A 22,525-nucleotide genomic window follows, 5' to 3' on the forward strand; every position below is an offset into this window, starting at 1 on the left:
GCTTCCCGCCATCGATGAGACGCCTTTCATCGTGCTTTTTCCCAAGGGGGACACCAGTATCAAGGAGTTGAGTAGCAAGGTGAAGAAAGTGGGACCAGTCGTCGTCCGGTGGGTGGCCTACCGCAACAAAGAACCGCACGTGACCCAGTGCAAGAACTGTTTGCAGTTCGGTCACGGAACCATCAACTGCCATCTCAAGCCCAGGTGCAGCAGCTGTGGGGGTCCCCACAGCACAGAAAAGTGCAAAGCAGAAGAAACGCAAGCCAAGAATTGTGTCAACTGTCGAGGGTCTGGACCGCAGCTGTCCCAAACGTGCGCAGTTCATCCAGTCGAGGCAGCAGGCGTCCAAGCCGAAGCCGCCAGTATGGAAGAAGGACAAACAGGCTCCGGCAGGAGCTGTGTTTACCGCGGCGGATTTTCCTCCACTACCTCGAGCGGTACCGGAAGAGAAAGATCCTCGTCCTGCAGGAAGAAGTAGCGAAAATACTGGCGCCGGCGCCGGTGCAACCCCGAAGGAGCAACAAGGTGAATGGATGCTATACAGCGAGTCGGAGCTGTGGGCCATTTACCGAGAATACAGAGTTCGCTTGAGGCAGTGCAAGACACCCGAGGAACAGATTGACGTGATCGCAGTTTTTTTTTATTTTATTATTTAGGGGAACTGGGGGTAAGACGGCCAGGCGGGGTAAGACGGCCACCCCACTGTTTTACTAAGTATACTAATGAATATTACTAAAATGTTTAGCAATACTGTTCCTCATGCTAAATAATGCATAAGGAGTCACCTTTGCCAAAAATATTGTTTGAAATAGTATAAAAATAGCTCAAAATAAACAAATAATTTTTGAACTTGTAACTGGATGTAATTTTCATGAATTACAACTTAGGCATTTTTGTTAGATAACAATATGTTTTCCTGTCTTTAAATATTTTTTCATGTTAAATTGAAGTTTTCCCTAGATTATGTCCCTCGAAAAAGTTTAGAAAATGCGATGAGCTATTTACAAAAATTGTTTTAAAAAATAATTTATTTGGGGGCAAGACGGCCACCTCCTCCGGGGGTAAGACGGCCACCCGTAATTTGTAGATTTTAATTGATATAGGTTATATTTTTGACGGTTTTTGACTATTAAGACATATTTGTAGATAAGGAAAAGCATTTTCAAAAAAACTATCCATTTTTAATCAAAATCAAACATTCTTTACTGTGATATAGCAAAACTCATTGAATAGTATGAAATCCTATCAAACTTTTCATAAAAATCGCTAATTTAATATTGTTTACACAATTTTGATTTACTTATTCTAATCAAAATACACAAACTAATTATTTTGCATCAAATTGTGTTTGTTTTGTAGTAAAAATTCACAGTTTTTCATAAAATGTGGTCGCAATAATATGAAATTCACTGAGCCAAAATATGAAAATTTTTAAACAGCATTTTTCTTCACATTTGAAACCTGATTTTTTCAACCAAAATAGTTATGATGTTCAGAGAAGTCTGTTCAACAAACCTTGTAGGAATTTGGGTGGATTTAGCAAAGTTATTAAGTTAATTTATAGCACTGGCCGTCTTACCCCACATGGGTGGCCGTCTTACCCCGCGTATTTCATATATATACGATTTCAATTATTTTTTAAAAATTCCTGAAAAGTATTGAAAATTGGTTTTTAGACTAACTAATTTATGTCATTTCTATAATGGACTAGTAGTAGAACAATATGTACGTAATTTGAGATCAAAATAATCTGTTATGTAAATTTTATTAGACTTCTCCCTTAGGGTGGCCGTCTTACCCCCATCTCCCCTATTATTTGTTGTACTCTTGATCCTCGGTCCTAACCTGGTCGCAGCACCTAAAAGGACCTAATAAAAATAAGTTGTGAAGAAAAAAAATATTAATGTTGTTAGAATGCAGTTGGAAAGCCTTGAGCTCATGTAGGTTTTATAAATAGGCCGTAACAATCTTTTGCGGAGGTCCTTTTGGGTTTTAAGTGGGGTTTAGGAAGGTTCTGGACGAGTTTGTTACGACTCAGTGGTTTTAATGTTGGTTTTGGCTGAAAGGTTTTATAGCGGTTGTGGCAGCTTTGATAAAGCCTAAAATGTTACTTGGGAAGCCTGCTCCGGTGGAATCGTTGGCGGCGGTTGGACTCGCAATTCAAAGGTCGTCAGTTCGAACCCTGCGGTGGAAGGTTCCTTGGAGTAAAAATATGGGTTGGGGTGCTCTCACCATTCAAGCCTTTGGACTCCTAGGTTCGAGTAGAAAATTTGCAATAGAGACCAAAAAGTCCCGAGGGTCGTTAAAGTGGATGGTTTGATTTTTTGAACGCAAACAGGGCAAAAGTTCACATTGCTTAAATTTGTTACAGAAGAATTGTATAATTATGAGAAAACAATCGATTGGCCAAAAAATTGATACAATGATCTTGTGGCGCCCGCTTTTAACTGATAATAAACTACAAATGACACAAAAATTTACTTTTTATATATAACAGCTTTATATCGTTTTATTACTATAAACAATTCCCGTCATCAAGGGTTACATTGAGTCTGAAGGGTGAGATTGGGTCAAACAAAAATGCTGAAATTTTCATGACCCAATCTAACACCTTAGACTCAATGTCACCCGTGATGACGAATTTGTTGCTTTTAAAAAGCCACAACTGCTACGAAATGATGAAATTAAATATGAATCACTGTGCGTCTCCACCAAAGGACACTAAATGATTCAATTCATGGAGATGGCATAACGAATGAAAAAAAAAAAAAACAATGAAAATTCAAAATCATTTTCGACCTCCAGCGTGAATCAATCAGGACTCCCTCTCTTTTCCGAAAAGAATAAACGTCGATAAAGACAACAGAAGAAAAAAAAAAATATCCGTTTGTCACAGAACAAGTTCAGCCCAACCCATCAGCCACCCATCTTCCCTGGGTGGTACCCTGCGCCCATCTATCGTCCAGTCCCGCAGTCCACGACGCTTCTGTCCCCGGGGCCGGAACGCGTATAAAAAGCCACCATCCGGGATGAATAAGAATTAGTCTTTCGTTGGTCGCCGTCGTGGTCGTGGTCAAAGTTACGCGCGCGCGTTTGTTCTCCCGAGTTTGAGCCGTTTCGTGCAAGAAGTGCGTGTGGAACCTGTTGGAGAGCTGAAGACCGCTGAGGAATACAGTAGCTGCTGTTGGAGAACCCCGCCAGGGAGAGGCCATGAACGACGCCTCACAGTTTGGATTACAGTGAAGATTTTTGGAATGTTAGTATCGTGGTGTGGTGCGCTGAGTCGATTTAATTGGCTTGGGGATCTGATTTTGGTCACAGTGCTTGACCCAGTGGAAGGTGACGACGTGTTTGTATGCACTTGGAGTGTTAGAGGGGCACCCTTAAACGAGGAAGAAGTCAAGCCCGAAGTGATGATTGATATTCAACCAACATCATAATTATTCAAATTAAATGAACTTGAGTGCAACGCATCGATACGGCGGATAGTTCGTACAGTTTCAAGTCATGTTCTACGAGCGGTTCAGAGAAGGTAGCGCGTATCGTGAAGAGCTTTGCGTTTGCGCATATCAATGTTGCACGCGCGTGGGAGATAGCTGGAAGAAGATTAGCCGACGTTGCACTTGCAGCTTTCACGAAACATATTGAGGAAGTGTCGATTGTTGAGCTATGCTACGCCACACAGTGTTCAAACGTTCGCGCAGCTGGACTGTGCAAAAACATAAAAAAAGAACAAGGTGCAGTACAAGCGACGAACCTTCAGGGAATACCGTTCTCCAAGGAAATTTGCAGCTCATCGTGAATCGAACTAGGTGACGCGGCGAAGAAAGTGTGCCAAATAGTTGATTGTTGTTTTGCGTGGCAGTGACAGAATATTTCTGAATTTTTAATAACCGCAGGGTTGGGCACACCGATACCGTTATGAGACTCACCGCGGTGACACAGTTTAATACCACACAATGTTTTTTTCGCGACTCCCCGGTGGAGGAAGAATTTGGTGATCTCTGCGGGTTCATTATAAATTCAGCTTATTGGGATTATTCCTGCGGGAGAACTGCTTTCTGACCAAGGGATCGGGTTTCATCGCGAAACTGGTCCCATCGATATTGGATGTGATACGCCGCGCAAATGGAAGAACTGGTTTGCTCTGGATGTGTGGACTGAAATGGAAGCGGGATAAAGTTCGTTGACCAGAATGTGCCTCCTGGAGCCAGTGAGAGGTGGAATCGGGATCAGTGAAGGGGACAGTGTTGGGATAATTAATGAGATTGTGATTGGATTGATTGATGATATTGGATTGCAGAATTTTGAGATAGCGAAGTGATGGTTATGATTAGGTGCCAGATTTAGGTGGTTTAATTTTTTCGCGCTTCTAGCAAAACACTATAAATTATTTATATTCTGTAACTGTATGTAAGGAATGAGACGAACAATCTTGAATATTTCAAAGTTCAACCATTTTTCCGTGGACTTTGGCCACACTTAAAAAACTGAAACATTAATTTATAAAAATATGATTGCCAACGAGAACGTCAATGTCTGCATCATAAAATTATATAAATTTTGAGACACTTATGCTTGAGATCGAAAACTCCATCACTGGCTTCAAGAAAAGTACAACCGGCTCATGCTGATTCATGTTGATGCAGATATTCCTTGATTTTAATTATATAAAGAGAATTTAAGAGTGATGATCAGGCTTTTTTCAAGGTAGTTGACGACTTTACCTTAACTTTGTAAGAAAATGTAAAGCATTAGTCTTGTATTTTTTTGCGGTAACATTTCAAACTTTTCAAGAATTTTTTTTTTTTGCCTTCCTCACTGAGGTAAGGCTATAATCCTGTTCTAAAAATAAACTTTGCATAAAAACGTCGTAGACCCACCTTCATGTATACATATCAACTCAGAATCGAAAACTGAACAAATGTCTGTGTGTATGTGTGTGTGTATGTGTGTGTGTATGTATGTATGTGACCAACAAACTAGCTCATGTTTCTCGGCACTGGCAGAACCGATTTGATCCGAACCTGTTGCATTCGACTTGGTTTAGGGTCCCATACATCGAGTTTTATATAGATTGAAGTTTCGATAAGTAGTTCAAAAGTTATGTATAAAAATGTGTTTTCACATATATCCAGATCTCACTTAAATGTATGTAAACTATGTCCGGGTCCATCACCCGATCCATCATTGGTTAGGTTATCAGAAGACCTTTCCAACGAGTCCAAGACATTGAAGATCTGGCAACCCTGTCTCGAGATATGGCCACTTAAGTGATATTGGTGTACTTTTTGAAAGCCGGATCTCACTTAAATGTATGTAAACTATGTCCGGATCCACCATCCGACCCATCGTTGGTTAGGTTATCAAAAGACCTTTCCAAAGAGTCCAAAACATTGAAGATCTGGCAACCCTGTCTTGAGATATGGCCACTTAAGTGATATTGATGTACTTTTTGAAAGCCGGATCTCACTTAAATGTATGTAAACTATGTCCGGATCCACCATCCGACCCATCGTTGGTTAGGTTATCAAAAGACCTTTCCAAAGAGTCCAAAACATTGAAGATCTGGCAACCCTGTCTTGAGATATGGCCACTTAAGTGATATTGATGTACTTTTTGGATGCCGGATCTCACTTAAATGTATGTAAACTATGTTCGGATCCACCATCCGACCCATCGTTGGTTGGGTTATCAAAAGACTTTTCCAACGAGTTTAAAACATTAAAGATCTGGCAACCCTGTCTCGAGATATGGCCACTTAAGTGATATTTATGTACTTTTTTATTCCGGATCTTTTTGTACAATTCCATCATATCAGCCATTGTTGGTAATAAGTGAGGAAGGCTCCAACCACATAGGTGGATTAAGTTAGTTTTTATAAATTAAAATGCATTATACACCTGTCCAGTTGTGTTGACATCATTAGTTTCCAAAATAGACGAAAATTTTATTTTTTGCGAAAAATAAAATTTTTGCGGCATTGGAATTTTTATAAAAATTCAAAACATTTTTGAACAAGCCCAAACATTTAAAATATGGTTAGCAGAAAAATGCATTTTAGATTGTTTCAGTTGATTAGACTTTTATTTTCATGGAAATTTGGAATTTTTTTGGACAGATTTTTTTGCCCCCTGATTTTTTAGACCAATTTTGAAGGGGGTGACATAAACTTTGAAAAATATTTGCAACGGCCTAAAATTTATAAATACAAATAAATTATAGTGATAGCGACGTCAGCTAAATCTAGAACCCAATTTCATCTGAAATTATTGGTTTACATGATTGAAAAGTGATATGATGTATGATTAACAAAAGTGATTTTTTTTTCAAATAAAATTAAGGGTACTTTCTTAGCAATTCTATGCAAAGACGGCATAAAAAAAAACCAAAATGCTTAGATCGATCCCAAAATTGGAGTGAGGGTTCAGTGGCAATATTCATCAGGTTTTGTGTCAAAATATGTTATATCAGTGAAATATCAGAAAATGGTGAATTTTTATCAGTTTCTGGTGAATATTCATCATTTTTTAGGCAATACTACTCAAAAAGAGATAATATTCAACCTACCAAATTTTCAACATTCCAAAATTCATCTTTGTTTTTCTTGACAACTAAACTAATCACCTTTCATTTGCATTCAAAACAGCTAAAATCGGTTGAAGATTTTCAAAAAAGTTTCCACGTGGTTTTGAATGGTCCCGTAAAAGAAAAGAGTATTTTTGTTGTCATGAATGTCAGCAAACGGGTAATTTTAGTATTTAGTAAAATTTGTTATCGACACTTAAAAAATTAAAACATTTCGAAATGCTTACAAAATGTTTGCTCAACATATTATGAAACAAATAAAAAAAAACTTCATAAATAACCAAAATATTAGTTTTTTTTATTTTCCAAAAACTATATGCAATTTATTCATCGATATTTTAATTGATTTTACAAAGATGCAAAGCTGAAATAGCTCAACTGCTATGCATTTTCATTATTTGATGTTTTATATAACGTTCTTTCACCTTCTTTTTTGAATTTTGTTCAATAAAAATGAAATGTTTATGAGATATTAGAATGATGTCTTGAAGTTTTGCATGTTGTGTGAAATACTCTTTGTTATTTTGACAAAAGACCCATGAAGCAGGGTCAAGGTACCCCAACGGAATCCGGAATATCTCCGGTAAAAATGGACCACATTTGTCCCCCATCTGACAGTTAATAATATAGACAAATCTGGATCTTTTGCAACCAGAAGCATCCAAATTGGACAATTCTACCAAAAGTCATGAGATTTTTAAGAAAAAAAAATAGGGGTCAAAAGACTACCCGAGCGTTTGAGTGTAAACACTTTACAATATGCATATGATGAGATTAAAGTAGAATTTTAATATATATTTTTAACATTTTTGCCGACACCAATATTTCGTCGCCATCGTGCTAACTTGTCGTACGTGCATTTTGGGCCAAATTGAGTTAAGAACGCCATTTTGTGCAGCTCACAATGCCTCACCTTTTGACCTTCACAGATCCCCAAAATTCGATTTCAATCCTGAGATATTCAACAAAAACCGAAAAAACTCCGTGCATTTTTGTCACTTTACATATGAAAGTAGTTTCAATCTTGTCGTGCTATCTTGTCACTCCATAAAAATTGATGTAAGTGCGACAAAAGGCCAAAGGGATTTCAGGCCAGGAAAGTCAGGATGCGTTTGTCGCACGTACAAGCTAGACTACCATAAACATTTGTAATTATAACTCGGGACTCCAGCAACCAACTTCAACCAAACTTTGGGACAATGCACAGAATGGTGAGCCAAACAAAACGTGTTTGTTATTGTTTACATTGCGTGCTCTCGTTTTTGAATATTCAAGGTCAAACATTAAAACGCGTTTTTCTCGGAACGTCAAAATGGCGGGTGCGACAAGATAGCACGACGACGTCGATTTTCTATATTGCTATGCCATCAAATCAATGTTGACTTCAAATAACTCAAAACCTCTCCATTCCAACCGTAAAACAAAAACCAAACCCAGTGATCAAAAGACTACCCGAGCGTTTGAGTGTTAAAAGGCTTCCAACTTTGCTTTTTAAAATCCATGGCATAAACTCTAGAATTTTACAATGAATTACATAACTCAACATTTTTGAAGTTGATTTAAGTGTTTACGCTTCAATTTCGTCAAGTTATGTTTTATTTGAATTTTTAATAGCCGATGAAGCTGCGCGATCTAGTCACACCATCCACTTTAACTGTTTAATGCTTTAACGGAAACACGGAATCAGCGTAGCATAATCATCATCAAAAGAAAATCTCTGGACGTTCATCAAGAGAAAAAATCCGAAGGGAGCATGACTCTCCTCTCTCGCACACGAAAGATCGGTAAAAAGAATCGAAAAAAAAAATCATCTTCTTGATTATTCGACGGAACATCTTTTTCACTACTACACATGCAAGTGTAACGTCACACGTCGAAAAATTACCTGTCACATTTTGTAGATGGGCAATGTGTGTAAACAAATTGAAATAAATATTATTTAGTAGTGCTGACAAGGAAAATCACAAAAAAATCATCAGCAGATTGATTTTCTTGGAGAATTTCGGGAGCGAAATTCTTTTGCGTGATTTGCCTCCTCTCTCTTTCGCGGGTGAAGAAAGGTTCGCAAGCGAAATTGATTTTTTTGCGATTGTTCCATCCCTGCACGGAATACTTTGGAGCATTCTAAGGGTTATATTCGTGTTCAGCGACTCCTAATTAGTTAGATTTGAGTGGTTGAATGGCTATTACACTCTCAAATAAATATTCCCAATATTCTCAAAAAAAATCAAACCATCCACTTTTACAACACCCAGGTCTTTTGTGGTCTCTTTTGCAAGTTTCTGCTCGAACCTAGGAGTCCGAAGGCTTGAATGGGGAGGACACTCAAACCTCATTCTACTCCAAGGAACCTTCCACTCCAGTGTTCAAACTGACGACCTTCGAATTGCGAGTCCAACCACCGCCAGCGATGCGATTGTTCTGTGAAATGGTTCTTGTTATATTGACCAAAACCCCAAATAGGAGGGCCGAGGTACGCCAACAGAATCCGGAATATCTCCGGTAAAAGTGGACTAGATTTGTCCTCCATCTGACAGTTAAAAATATAGACAAATCTGTATCTTTTGCAACCAGAAGCATCCAAATTGGTCAATTTTACCAAAAATTATGAGATTTTTAAGAAAACGAAAAAAATAGGGGTCAAATGACTACCTGTGCGTTTGAGTGTTAACACTTTACAATATCAAATGGACTGATGAGATTAAAATAGATTTTTGATTTATATTTTTATCATTTTTGCGACACCAATATTTTCTATATTGCTATGCCATCAAATCAATGTTGACTTCAAATAACTCAAAACCTCTCCATTCCAACCGTAAAACAAAAACCAAACCCAGTGACCCACTACTAGAACGACCATAAACCAGTCGAACGCAAAGACAACGACGGCACAATCAGGTGGTCGGTCACCAGACCACTTCAGCGCCAGAATGAATGAACTTCCAGACTCTCCACCGTACGCCGTAGTCCGCTTTGGGGGTGTGTTTGTTTTCGTTCTTTTTCCTACGATTATGCATAGCGGTACCGGTTGTGGAGTTCCGCGGAGAGTCTCTCGCGTATTCCCACTCAACCCGGAGATCAAGCACGTGCTGCTGCTCGAGAAACAGGTTTTTCTGTTTTTGTACGCTGCTCGGTGGTTCTTTGACCAGCTGATTTGAGACACTGCGAATGGTTGCATCTCTTGGATGAGATTCGATCACGGTCAAGTTCAACTGACGAGATGATGCAATGGTTTCGCTATGTGTATGCGTTGTTCAATGAACTTCTTGCTGATAATACGATGCTTTAGAAAGTAGAACATGACTTTTGATGACACACTCTTATCATGCAGAGTTGTTTTTTAAAGAATTGCTCATCTTTCTTATGATTGTCGTTTTCGTTTCAGCGTGCCATCAATGATCGCCCAGGAATATGACTAAGCGCATGTTCTTGAAGCTGGTAAGTGGTTCTCTTTCACCGCCCGTCAGCACTCTGGTCACGTAACGTACATTATTCTTTCCAACCCAGACGGTCGTTGTCCTTGGTACCGTCTGCTGGACAACGACGAGCACCGACGCGTACAGGAATGTACAACCGGAAGCGGCATCCTTCCGCCGGGACAGCGTCGAAGCTGTACCGCCCAGAAGTTACGAAAAGACGGCTGCGTACACCCAAGACGACATCTTCGGAACAAAGTCACTTCCGCTGAGAAGTGCCGTTGAAAGCGCGCCAGTCAGTTTGTAAGTCGATGGCGGACTCGATTGCTTGAACATTGGATATTGAATCTTTCGATTTTAGGGTTGACGATCACTTGCCACTTCGCGATGCAGTGGAGTTTCGCATCCTGGATATGGACAATGCCATCGAGGACGTCGTAAGCGATGTCAAGTCGGTGGTGACTTTGGAGCAGCAACGTGTGGAGTCGGGAGAATCGTTCGACTATCGTGCCCCAGCGAATCCGTTGTTCCAGAATAAATATGCAGCGTACTCGTTCCCGATGCAATACGACACCAGGAATCCGCAGCCGTTCCGGTTCGGTTCACCATACCAACAGCTGGTGGACATCAACACTCTGCGAGATAAACCGAGTGTGGAAGTTAGTCAATTCCAAAGGTTTGGCAACTTGAAGCAGCGTTCTGGCGATTTGAAAGTGGTTTGCCACATGACTAATTGGGCTTTCTACCGGAAGGATGATGCCCAGTTTGTTCCGGAGCAGATTGATAACAAACTGTGCACGCATATTGTATACTCATTCGCCACGCTGGATCCAGCGTCTCTGATAATGAAGGAATTTGATTCGTGGGCTGATATCGATAATCGTAAGTGATCTTCAAATGCTGCACTGAAGCTTATGATGTAACACATCTTTTTTCAGACATGTATCAACGAACGATCACTGCTGCAGGTTCAACCGTTCCCGTACTGTTAGGAATGGGAGGATGGACGGATTCCGTTGGGGACAAGTACTCTACCATGGTTGGTTCACCACAGAATCGACGCAACTTCATCAGTAACGCAGTTAGTTTTCTACGGACTTATGGATTCTCTGGACTTCATCTGGATTGGAACTACCCGGTTTGCTGGCAAAGTGATTGCTCGAAGGGACCTTCCAGTGACCGTCCCAATCTGACAAAGCTCATGAAGGAAATGAAGCAAGAGTTCAGCAGGCACAATTTGCTGCTCAGTATGAGTATATCCGGATACAAGGAAGTCATTACGGAAGCTTACGAAATAGCTCAGTTGTCGAACATTGTGGACTTTATGACTATCATGACGTACGACTACCACGGATCGTGGGAATCTCAGACCGGACACGTCAGTCCACTGTACGGAAGCTCGGGTGACAAGTATCCACAATACAACACTGATTACGCCATGCAGCTATTGGTCAAGATGGGAGCCCAAAAGGATAAACTGATCATGGGAGTTCCCTTGTATGGACAGAGCTTCACGCTTTCGCGAACCGAAATATCTGGGTTGGGTAGTCCAGCCTCTGGTCCCGGACAAGCTGGTGAAGACACTCGTCAGCCTGGTATGCTAGCGTACTACGAAATTTGTTACCGAGTCCGGAAGCAAAAATGGCGGGTTGCTCGCGATGTGTCGCTGAAATCAGGACCCTATGCTACTTCAAAGGACCAATGGGTGGGCTATGATGATCCAGTTTCGGCAACTGTGAAAGCTCAATACGTTATGAAGGGAGGATATGGAGGTATCGCGGCATGGACTATGGATTTGGACGATTACCAGAACAAGTGCTGCGAAGAACGGTATCCGGTGCTGAGCGCTATCAACAGGGCGTTCGGAAGACTGGACACTCCTCAACCAACTAAGGCGGACTGTACCCGCCCACCACAGGCAGTGACCCCACCCATGGCAGAAATGACCACCGGAGCTGACAACGGAAGCGGAGGTCCAACGACATCTGCGACCACGTGGCCTTCGTGGCAGGAACCAACGACAACTAGGAGGACGACTACCAGCACGACTACGACGTAAGTTATTGGAATTTTAGTGCATCTTATATTTGATTAATAATTTTGTATCGTCCGTAGTTCCACGACAACGACGACAACCGAGCGACCAACCACAACACGTCGCACCACAACTACAACGACGACTCGCCGCACTACGACTCCAACTACAACGACACGTCGTACAACTACCAGGTAGATGTTCCTAAAATATCGTCCTTCTAGCTTTATGTCATGTTAATTTCACCTTTCAGCACCACGACCTACGTTCCACCGACCACCACTGTAGGAACGACAATTCCCGCCCCGGCACTAGTCCAGCCTGGTCTTATGGAGGGTGAACCATGCGAACCAAACCAGTACAAAGCCCATCCGTACAGCTGCAACTCGTACTACCGTTGCGTGTACGGAGAGTTCAAGCAGCAGTACTGCGCCGGAGGTCTCCACTGGAACGAAGCGGCTAGTCTATGCGATTGGCCAGCTAACGCAAGATGTACGAAGGATTCGTCTGCTCAGCCAGTTGCGATGATTCCGGAAACAACGACCACAATGGCTGCTCCAACGACTACGCGTCGAAGAAAGACTACGACTTCAACGACCACGACACCGATGACTACTACTCGTCCGAATAGATGGACCACCACCATGAGCCGTCCAAGTCCGACACCCTCGCGTGTTCCCAACAACCCTAATAAGCCTACGAAGAAACCGGTGACTACAACGAAGAAGCCTCCTCAGCGACCCGTTGAGAAGTGTTCCAATGGAGAATACTATCCGCACAAGAGTTGCGACAGCTTTTACATCTGTGTGAATGAAAAGAAGGTTGCTCAACAGTGCGGTCCAGGGTTGTTCTGGAACCAGGATGTCAACAGTTGTGACTGGGAGGATAACGTCAACTGTGTCAGCCGTGCGCAGTACTACAAGTTGTTGAACAAGTACACCAAGCTAGCTCCGCTGAAGGTTCTGTCGGAAGACGACCCATGTGATGGCCATACGCACGTTCCGTACCCGGGAGATTGTAATCAATATCTGGTCTGCAACTGGGGACGGCTAGAAGCAGCCAGCTGTGCCGAAGGACTGCACTGGAATCAAGAACGAATGATTTGCGATTGGCCATCGAATGCCAAGTGCAAGCAGACCTCTCCGACCGATAGCACCGAGAACAGTTCCGAAGAAGAGGAAGGCGAAACGTTGCAGGAGGTTGATCAGGACATTGATCGACCCTCGAGTAAGCCCACAACAACTACTACAACGACCACAACGACAACGACCACGGAGATGCCGGTTCTTGAACCGTTGTCTGGACATTATAAAATGGTTTGTTATTTCACCAATTGGGCGTGGTATCGTAAGGGCTACGGCAAGTACACTCCGGATCACATACGGACGGACCTTTGTACTCACATCGTGTACGGATTCGCTGTACTGGACTACTCGTCGCTTACGATAAAGACGCACGACTCTTGGGCAGATATCGATAACAAGTTCTACACACGAGTGGTCGCTGCTAAGGAGAAGGGAGTTAAGGTAACTCTTGCTATCGGAGGATGGAACGACTCCGCCGGAGACAAGTACAGTCGACTGGTGAGAAGTGCCGCTGCAAGAGCACGTTTCGTCCAACACGTGGTTGAGTTCCTCGAAAAATACGGATTCGAAGGCTTGGATCTTGACTGGGAATATCCGGTATGCTGGCAGGTTGATTGCAAGAAGGGATTCGCCGACGAGAAGGAAGGCTTTGCTAGCTTAGTACGTGAGCTGTCCGCTGAGTTCAAACCAAGAGACTGGTTGCTGTCTGCTGCGGTGTCACCAAGCAAGACTGTAATTGATGCTGGGTACGATGTACCAACTTTGGCGCAGTACTTTGACTGGATTGCCGTCATGACGTACGACTTCCACGGACAGTGGGACAAGAAAACCGGCCACGTTGCTCCGCTGTACTACCACCCGGACGACGAGATTGATTACTTCAATGCGGTAAGTATCAATATGATCAGGTTCGTATGGTTTGAAATCATGCTTTCTTATCCATTTTAGAACTATTCCATCAACTACTGGATTGAACTGGGTGCTCCTGCAAGGAAGCTGGTGATGGGAATGCCACTCTACGGACAATCGTTCGCCCTTGCTGATCAAAAGAACAACGGACTGAACGCAAAGGCTCCAGGACCCGGACAAGCTGGGGAATTCACTCGAGCTGCTGGTTTCCTGGCATACTACGAGGTTTGTAAGAGTCGCCACGTAAAAGACACGTTTAAAAACCAAGCGATTCTCGACAGATTTGCGACCGAATCCAGAACAAGGAATGGACCGTCGTGCAGGACGAGCTAAAGCGCATGGGACCGTATGCGTACAAGGGCAACCAGTGGGTGTCGTTCGACGACAAGGAAGCGCTGTTGCGCAAGGTACAGTTCATACGAGCGATGAACCTTGGCGGAGGTATGATTTGGGCGCTGGACTTGGACGATTTCAAGAATCGCTGCGGACAGGGTCATCATCCGTTGCTCACGGCAATCCGGGAAGGGCTACGCGATGCTCCGAGCGGAACGGAGGTAGTGCGTAAGTATTGAATGCCGACAGAAGGATGTGGATAACGGTTGATGAATGATTCATTTCAGCTGCAACTGTACCAGAGTCTACTGTCGAGGAAGAGGTGAAGGAACCTGTGAATGTCAATACAAACAATGCTGCGTCGCCGGAGCAGGGATCCGTTGATAAGACAGATTCTGATGAGAATGCAATCGAGTCCGATTATGACTACAAGGTAGTGTGCTACTTTACCAACTGGGCCTGGTATCGACAGAGTGCTGGAAAGTATCTGCCCGAAGACATTGATGCCGACCTTTGTACGCATATTGTGTACGGGTTCGCCGTGTTAGATCGAGAGAATCTGGTAATAAAGCCACACGACTCTTGGGCAGATATTGATAACCGATTCTACGAACGAGTGGTCGAGTTCAAAAAGAAGGGTAAGAAGGTAACCGTTGCCATTGGAGGTTGGAATGATTCTGCTGGAGACAAGTACAGTCGGTTGGTGCGAAATGCTAACGCTAGAAGGAAGTTTATCGCGGATGTAATCTCTTTCATTGAAAAGTACGGATTTGATGGTTTGGATCTCGACTGGGAATATCCAGTATGCTGGCAGGTGGATTGTACCAAGGGATATTCTGATGAAAAGGAAGGTTTTGCTAGCTTGGTGATAGAATTATCTCAAGCATTCAAACCTAAGGGATTGCTGCTGTCTTCGGCTGTTTCCCCGAGTAAGAAGGTCATGGATGAGGGATATGATGTTGTCACACTGTCGAACTATATGGATTGGATTGCGGTGATGACGTACGACTACCACGGCCAGTGGGATAAGAAAACGGGACACGTAGCGCCAATGTACGAACATCCGGATGATTTCGATAAGACATTCAATGCAAACTTCACTTTGAATTACTGGATCGAACAAGGAGCGGATCCACGTAAGTTGGTTATGGGCATGCCTATGTATGGACAATCGTTCTCATTGGCGGACAACAGCAACCACGATCTGAATGCTAGAACATATGGCGGTGGAGAAGCTGGAGAATATACCAAGGCTCGTGGATTCCTTGCGTATTACGAGGTTTGCTTAATCTACATTGTTTGATCGTACGACTTTCAGTAACGATTGTCTTTTTTCAGATTTGCGCCAACATTATCAACAAAAAGTGGACTGTAGTACGAGACCGTAAGGGACGAATGGGTCCTTACGCGTACAAGGGAGATCAGTGGGTATCGTTCGATGATCAGTACATGATTCGTCACAAGAGCGAATACGTAAAAGCCATGGGACTTGGTGGGGCTATGATCTGGGCGCTGGATCTGGATGATTTCCGCAACTCGTGTGATTGTGAAGAATATCCGCTGCTGCGAACCATCAATCGAGTCTTGCGTAATTACCCCGGACCTGGCCCGAGATGTGTGCTCGAGAAGATTCCACAGCGAGAAGAACCTCGCCCCACGCGTCCTCCAACGAGCAGCACCACCCAAGAGACAACTCGACGCCCTGCGACAACGACGACCACTAAACGTACGACAACATCAACGAGAAAATGGACTACGACAACTCCGCGCAGAACAACGCCAAGGCCAACGTATACGACAACGAGTATCCCCTCGTACGAAGAAGTCCTGAATGAAACGGATGAGCAACAAACTTGTTCCGATGGTCGTCTGTTCATTCCACATGCATCCGATTGTAACAAATATTACATTTGTCAGTACGGAAAGCTTTATGAACAAAAGTAAGGATTATAAACTTGAATTAACGATAGAAAAATAACATAATTTTGTTTTCAGATGTCCGGCTGGTTTGTACTGGAGCGGAAACCGTTGCGATTGGCCCCAAAATACCAACTGCCAGAACAAGCAATCGGATACGCCAAGCTCTGTCAGACCCACAGCAAGACCTACATACACTAGCGCACGTCCCACTTACTCTACAACCCGTAGAAGTACTACTTCCGCTTCATCGAAGCTTACAACGACCACCACAACGGCATCTTGGGTTCCGGAAAGCACAAGCATGGTTTGGTGGAAACCCGAGTCATCGAGTACTAATTCGGGTTGGTGGATGCCCGACACGACCACTAAGCGTCCAACGCGACCTCCACCGGCGGGTGACCCGGAGGTTCAACTAACCGGAAGCAACGACTACAAGGTGGTCTGCTACTTCACCAATTGGGCATGGTACCGTCAGGGTGACGGCAAGTACACTCCGGATGACATTGAGGATTCCCTGTGTACGCACATTGTGTACGGGTTCGCGGTTTTAGATCGTGAAAGTCTTACGATCAAAACGCACGACTCGTGGGCGGATATCGACAACATGTTCTACGAACGGGTAGTGGAACACAAACGAAGAGGTACTAAGGTTACTCTTGCCCTCGGTGGTTGGAATGACTCGCTTGGAGACAAATACAGCAAACTGGTTAGGAGTCCGTCAGCTAGGGCGAAATTTGTGAGTCACGCAGTCGAGTTCATCGAGAAATACGACTTTGATGGGCTAGACTTGGATTGGGAATATCCAGTGTGTTGGCAGGTAGATTGCAAGAAGGGATTCGCCGACGAGAAGGAAGGCTTTGCCGATCTGGTTAAGGAACTAGCAGTGGCGTTCCGACCGAGAAGGTGGCTGCTGTCGGCAGCGGTTTCACCCAGCAAAATGGTAATTGATGCGGGATACGATGTCCCAGTGTTGGCTGAGTATTTCGACTGGATCGCAGTCATGACCTATGATTTCCACGGAAATTGGGACAAACAAACAGGCCACGTGGCTCCGCTCTACTACTACCCAGGAGATACTTACGATTATTTTAATGCAAACTTTTCCATCAACTATTGGATCGAGAAGGGAGCTCCATCGAGAAAGTTGGTCATGGGAATGCCGCTGTATGGCCAATCGTTTGCATTGGCTGATACGAGCAACTATGGTCTGAACGAGAAGTCCTACGGACCGGGCGAGGCAGGAGAGTTCACCAGAGCTGGTGGTTTCCTAGCGTACTATGAAATTTGCGAAAAGGTCAACCGTAACGGATGGACCGTCCAACGGGATCCGGAAGGGCGCATCGGACCGTACGCGTACCATGGAAACCAGTGGGTCTCGTACGACGACGTTGAGGAGATCCGCCGGAAGACGCAATATCTCAAGCAGATGAACCTCGGTGGAGGAATGATTTGGGCGCTGGATTTGGACGACTTTAGGGGACGCTGTGGGTGTGGAAAGCATCCGCTGTTGAGAACGATGAATCTGGAACTGGGAAGAATCACCACGAAACGGCCGGAGAATTGCACGTAGGAGTTGCAGCAATCAATGTGTTGTTGTTAGGGTATAAGAGAGTAACGTGCTGAAAAGGGCATGCTGAAGAACTGATAGTGGAATAAAGTGATACAATTTGTAACTGTTTTATGTTTTAATTTCAATTGAAGAATCCTGTGAGTGGGTGCTTTCTCGTTACGATTATTCATGAATTGAGCTAAAACGTTGCAAGTTGATCTAAATCTTCTCCTTGCACCACGAAATGCTTATTTGTGTCAACTTGAAAATACAGTGAACGATTCTCTCAAATTAAATTTATGTGGAGCAGCATGGTATTTCAAATTTCCTTCGGTCGTACAAGCCCGCGCGATTGAGTAGCCCATTTTAGTTTGGTTAATTTCCGCTAGAGGCGCTGTTCGTTTTGTCGCTAACCAGGGATATGGTATTGGTGACATGTATTGTGGACTTTATTTTTGAATTTAATGAACACTTTTAGGGCTTGAATAAAATATGGATAAATAATCGTAAAATAACAAAATTTATATGAACAAATGATAGTGAAAGCTATGTATTCATATTGATCATATCCAGAGTTTTTTTTTAAAAGGACCAATAAACTTTTGTCTTCCATATGTTTATAGTAGAGATCCTAAATAGGGAGACTGGTCGAAGTGAATTTGACGTACCCAAACAGACGCAAGTTTGACGTATCCAAACGAGCATTTGCCTTTACGCCCAGCAAAACTTATCAGTGTTGCCAAGCTCAAAACATACGTTGCCAGATCGATTTAGCCAGCTTAGACCAGTCTCCCTATTTAGGGTCTCTAGTTTATAGGACCTAATCAAAAAAAAACTCTTGATATATTCATATCATATTTTTGATTAGTTTACAGCTTTAGTTAATAAATTTGGTAACCTCAAAAAGACCACCACGACAGCCCCCTGCACCGTTCTGACAGTTCGGTCAGGTGATGCATCGTAAAGAGCGAATCAAAACAAAAACAGTTCCACCACAAACGCAAACTTTTCGTGTGTCGTGAGAAGCTCCAGCTTTTCCTCGGGAGAGGAAAATCCGTGTTTAGCAGTAGTGTTCCTGTTCTCGTCGCCGTCGGTCGTGTGGAGTCCTCCTTCGCCGTGACAGTGAGTGTGCGCGCGTGTGTGTGTTTGTGTCGGGTTATGCGTAATCGGTGCCCCAGCTGAGTGTTATCACAAGAAAGAGCCTCGTCGCAGCCTCCGTGCAGAAGGAGCAGCAGCAGTGTGTGATAAGGCCCGGTTCCTGGTGGGGGTGTTGTGCTCTGTGTTTGGACAGAGAGGGTTTTCGGATTCCAGGAATTCAAGGGAAAGTAGAGGAAAAGTTTTTTTTTCCGGAGCTTTGTGTTTTGTGCCGAGAGAAAAAGTTAAGTGAAAATGAACACCAGTGTGTCGGCGATGTCCCGTGTGTCCTGTCTGGTGGTTCAACAGTGCTCCCGGAATGTACCAGGGGTGGCAGCATGCTCAGTTAGTTCCGGTGGAGACCGGATACCAGCTGGGAGAAGCTTCAGCAGTGCGAGCAGTACTTCAACCGGCTACTTGTTCAAAGTCAACGGCCACCGCCGTTTCCCAGCGGTCCAGATCGTCAGCAGTCGTGGCTACACGCAGGCAGCGTCCACCCTGACGCGCGAGCAGCTGCACGATCTGGTCTACCGTCTCAACGAAGATGAAAGGGAATTGCTGATGAACACGCTGAAGCAGTTTGAATCCAACAAGCAGAAGGCTCAGTTTGAAGGTGAAATTTCGGCTTATTTCTCATCCTGACTCCTGGCTTTTAAATGTCTTCCCCCACACTGTAAATCTCTTCCGCCAACGAGGACCACTCCTCCTGGTTCCGATGGTCTACCTCTCTCTCACTCTATGTAAGATAAAACGGAACTTTATTCGATTCAATGTCCACTTCTGTATACAACAGCTTGGGGAACACTTTGCGCTGTTTCGGTTCGTTGACTGCTCTCAACCAAATACTAGAAACATTCAATCGACCTTTTGCCATCTACCCTACATCATAAAGCAAGGCTAGCATTTGTAATACTCAGAATCTCTGCCTCCATCAACGATTAGTCCGGTAAGGTGGAGAGATACGCGCCCCAGCAGTGTTCTGCAGAGAGGAGCAGCTGGGAGAGATGGAACGCGCAGGGAGATCGAAACCTCCCGTGTCTAAAAATAGCCCCAGCCAATTGGTTGCAAATGTTTGGATTATCTGATGTTCATATCCGATGTGTACGGTGCGCCGATTTGCACTGTTGTTGCCTCTAGCGGTCGACGGTGAAATTTGTTTATCGTTGGTCTACAAGCCACGCTGTTTGCCAATTCCGTAAATAATTTACTCTTCCAGTATGGTTGATTGTTTTAGTCACGTTTGTACCTGCAACGAAATGGTAACTATTGCTCAGCGGGGTGACATCATTGCAAACAAATTGCGTAATTGAATGAACTAACCTTCATCTATGAAGTGGGCGCGATTGATCGATATGGAAAAAAATGCCAATCCAGGGATTCTCGGGCCCGTGCAGAAGCTGCGTTATCTGTTACGGAAAAGGTATAGAGTCCGTCCAAAAGGGAGCAGTCAGCTGTGAAACATCGCAAAGCCCCAACCTGTGGCTTCCACCCACAAACGCTTTCATCTTCTCTCTTTTGTACGTGCACTAGAGTCACAACACACACAGTCGTTCCGTAGACCGCTCGAATCTCTGTCTCTCTATATCTTGTCTCGTGTACTATAACACTAGGTCAGCCGTTGTATGTTCGCTAGTAATTATTCATATTGTAATATTTGAGCACAGTCAGAGCACGGCTAGTGCGGTTGGAGTTCAAAGATTGCACCAATATATAATCACTTTTCATCTAACTTCATATTGTTCGACATATTGAAGGAAATGATAAAGTTTCACTAGAAGATCGTATTAAATGGTTATTAAAGGTATCCTTTTAAATTTCTTCATTTGGTATTATTTCAAAGATTCTGCACATTCTATTTCAATCACAGTATTACCACTTCAACTGCCCTACCTGTTGACTGACTGGCATTTACCTTAAAAACCGAACCGAAATTCTACGTGTTGTTGACACGTTCCACCTGAATAGCACGCTAAACTCTGCCAATGAGCATCACAGGAAAAACAAACTTCTTCGTTTAGCGCTCGCGCGTGTATGTTTGTCTATGTAATCTATCCTATCTATCTCAGCAAACACCCAACTCACCCGACTGCCGCAGTATGTCTCTTCTAGTCCAACTGCTATCAACTTTTTCCCCTATTTCATACTATCTCTACGTCTCTGCAGTACCGTCACTCTAATCCTCCGGCACACGCTGGAATAGAACAATTATAAAGTCGTTATCTGTCTTTCGTGCAGCTCTACCTGTCGTTGATCGATTCCATTCATTCAGTGTGTTTTTGCTACAAACTTGCACTCTCTATCACTAGGTGCATTCATTTTGAATTGAGCTTTTCTGTTTTTGCTCTGATTAAATTATGTTCGTTTGAGCTCTTCTAACTATCCATTCAACACACCCAACATTGTGGGCAAACTTTGTATGCAAGTGAGACTTTTACTGCGAAAACCGCCATTATCTGGTGTAGATTAACTCAACAGATGGAATCCGCCGGATCCTTATCCGCCAGGAAATCACTCTTGATTACCGCACAAATATATCTAATTATGTGGCTTCTTTCTCGCACGCGTTTCGAAAAGAAGATAACCGAGCGATGGAATAGAGGGGAAAGAACAATAGGTAATAGCATCAGCAAACCGCAGCAGCAGAAGCAGCAGTAACACAGAAGAGTTTCCATTACTACGACGTATTACAGGGATTCATAAGTAATTGCGATGTTTCTGCTTTTTTTTTTCCGGAGTATTGGTTTATCTGACTTTTCAAAACTCGTATAATGAAACAACATAAAAGGACCAAATTTACTTAGGAAATAAACAGTTAAACAGTACTCATGCTTGTGAATGACTAAAGAAGAGTAATTCTCCAGAATATAGATTTTTTTTTTCAAGATTATTTTTTTTTAATTTTGGATGAAGCTTTGTCCATGTATTCCTTATGTCAAAAAGCCATTTTGCATCTTTAGTTTTTCAAACAAGGCGCCCTACAATTTTGCGGGCTCTTCATACGAAATGGGCATATGAATATTTGAAAACCTGTATTTTGGGATGGAATTTTCTGATCAGGGTTGTTAAAATATCAAAATATCAGTTCTCAGCAACTACAATTATCCCGCCTGAATATTCATGCCTCAAATACAACTTCTCTTTTCTCCTCATTGAAACTCTCAGCGCCGAACATAGCCGAACACGTTTTCGTGTTTACCCACTCGCGATTGACATTTTCCTTTTCTCTCTCATTCCCGCTTCCACGATCATCCGACCGCAACAGCGTTTAACCACAAAAGCCTTCACAAAACCAATTTTGCAAACGCAGTTTAACGGGACGTTATGCGTGGTCGGCTCCTAATTGTCATCTCACGTTCTCTCATTGCAGTTTTCGGAGAGATTGAGAGACTCAGCGGTGAGAGCGAATAGTCGAGGAAAAGGGAAGGAGTGATAGAGAGAGAATGACATCGCTGGGAATCACGAGACACATGAAGAAATCTCACAAGCTATTGAAGAATTCGACGACGTTTTTTCCGCTAGGTTCGCTGTTGTTCCAGCGGTGTTCGGAATGACA

At 43.4% G+C, this 22,525-nt stretch overlaps 2 protein-coding genes across 3 annotated transcripts in view; both read left to right on the plus strand.

Moving 5' to 3' along the window:
- Positions 1-3,055: 3,055 nt before the first annotated feature.
- LOC120419821 (probable chitinase 10) lies at positions 3,056-17,962 on the plus strand. Its single transcript, XM_039582658.2, has 12 exons — positions 3,056-3,256; positions 9,977-10,029; positions 10,099-10,310; positions 10,369-10,889; positions 10,946-12,062; positions 12,123-12,236; positions 12,296-14,015; positions 14,076-14,261; positions 14,318-14,597; positions 14,657-15,648; positions 15,708-16,309; positions 16,365-17,962. The coding sequence occupies exons 2-12, from the start codon at positions 10,003-10,005 to the stop codon at positions 17,857-17,859; spliced, it is 7,266 nt and encodes a 2,421-aa protein (XP_039438592.1). The 5' UTR covers positions 3,056-3,256; positions 9,977-10,002; the 3' UTR covers positions 17,860-17,962.
- An 825-nt stretch (positions 17,963-18,787) lies between these two features.
- The window catches only part of LOC120419796 (transmembrane protein 65), a 74,468-nt gene continuing 70,730 nt past the window's right edge, over positions 18,788-22,525 (plus strand). For both annotated transcript variants that reach the window (XM_039582632.1, XM_039582633.1), the window contains exon 1: positions 18,788-19,585. In XM_039582632.1, the coding sequence (XP_039438566.1) occupies positions 19,228-19,585 (358 nt within the window). In that variant the 5' untranslated portion in view covers positions 18,788-19,227. The remainder of the gene's footprint in view (positions 19,586-22,525) is intronic.

This window comes from Culex pipiens, chromosome 2 (genome assembly GCF_016801865.2).
Source record: "Culex pipiens pallens isolate TS chromosome 2, TS_CPP_V2, whole genome shotgun sequence".
NCBI classification, from domain to species: Eukaryota; Metazoa; Arthropoda; class Insecta; order Diptera; family Culicidae; genus Culex; species Culex pipiens.

Bases quoted from the DNA above. Each gene is read 5' to 3' on its own strand.
- LOC120419821 (XM_039582658.2), top strand. From the start codon at position 10,003: ATGACTAAGCGCATGTTCTTGAAGCTG. The intron at 12,063-12,122 runs GTAAGTTATTGG...TATCGTCCGTAG, and splicing joins ACTACCAGCACGACTACGAC to TTCCACGACAACGACGACAA. The intron at 14,598-14,656 runs GTAAGTATTGAA...GATTCATTTCAG, and splicing joins GAGCGGAACGGAGGTAGTGC to CTGCAACTGTACCAGAGTCT.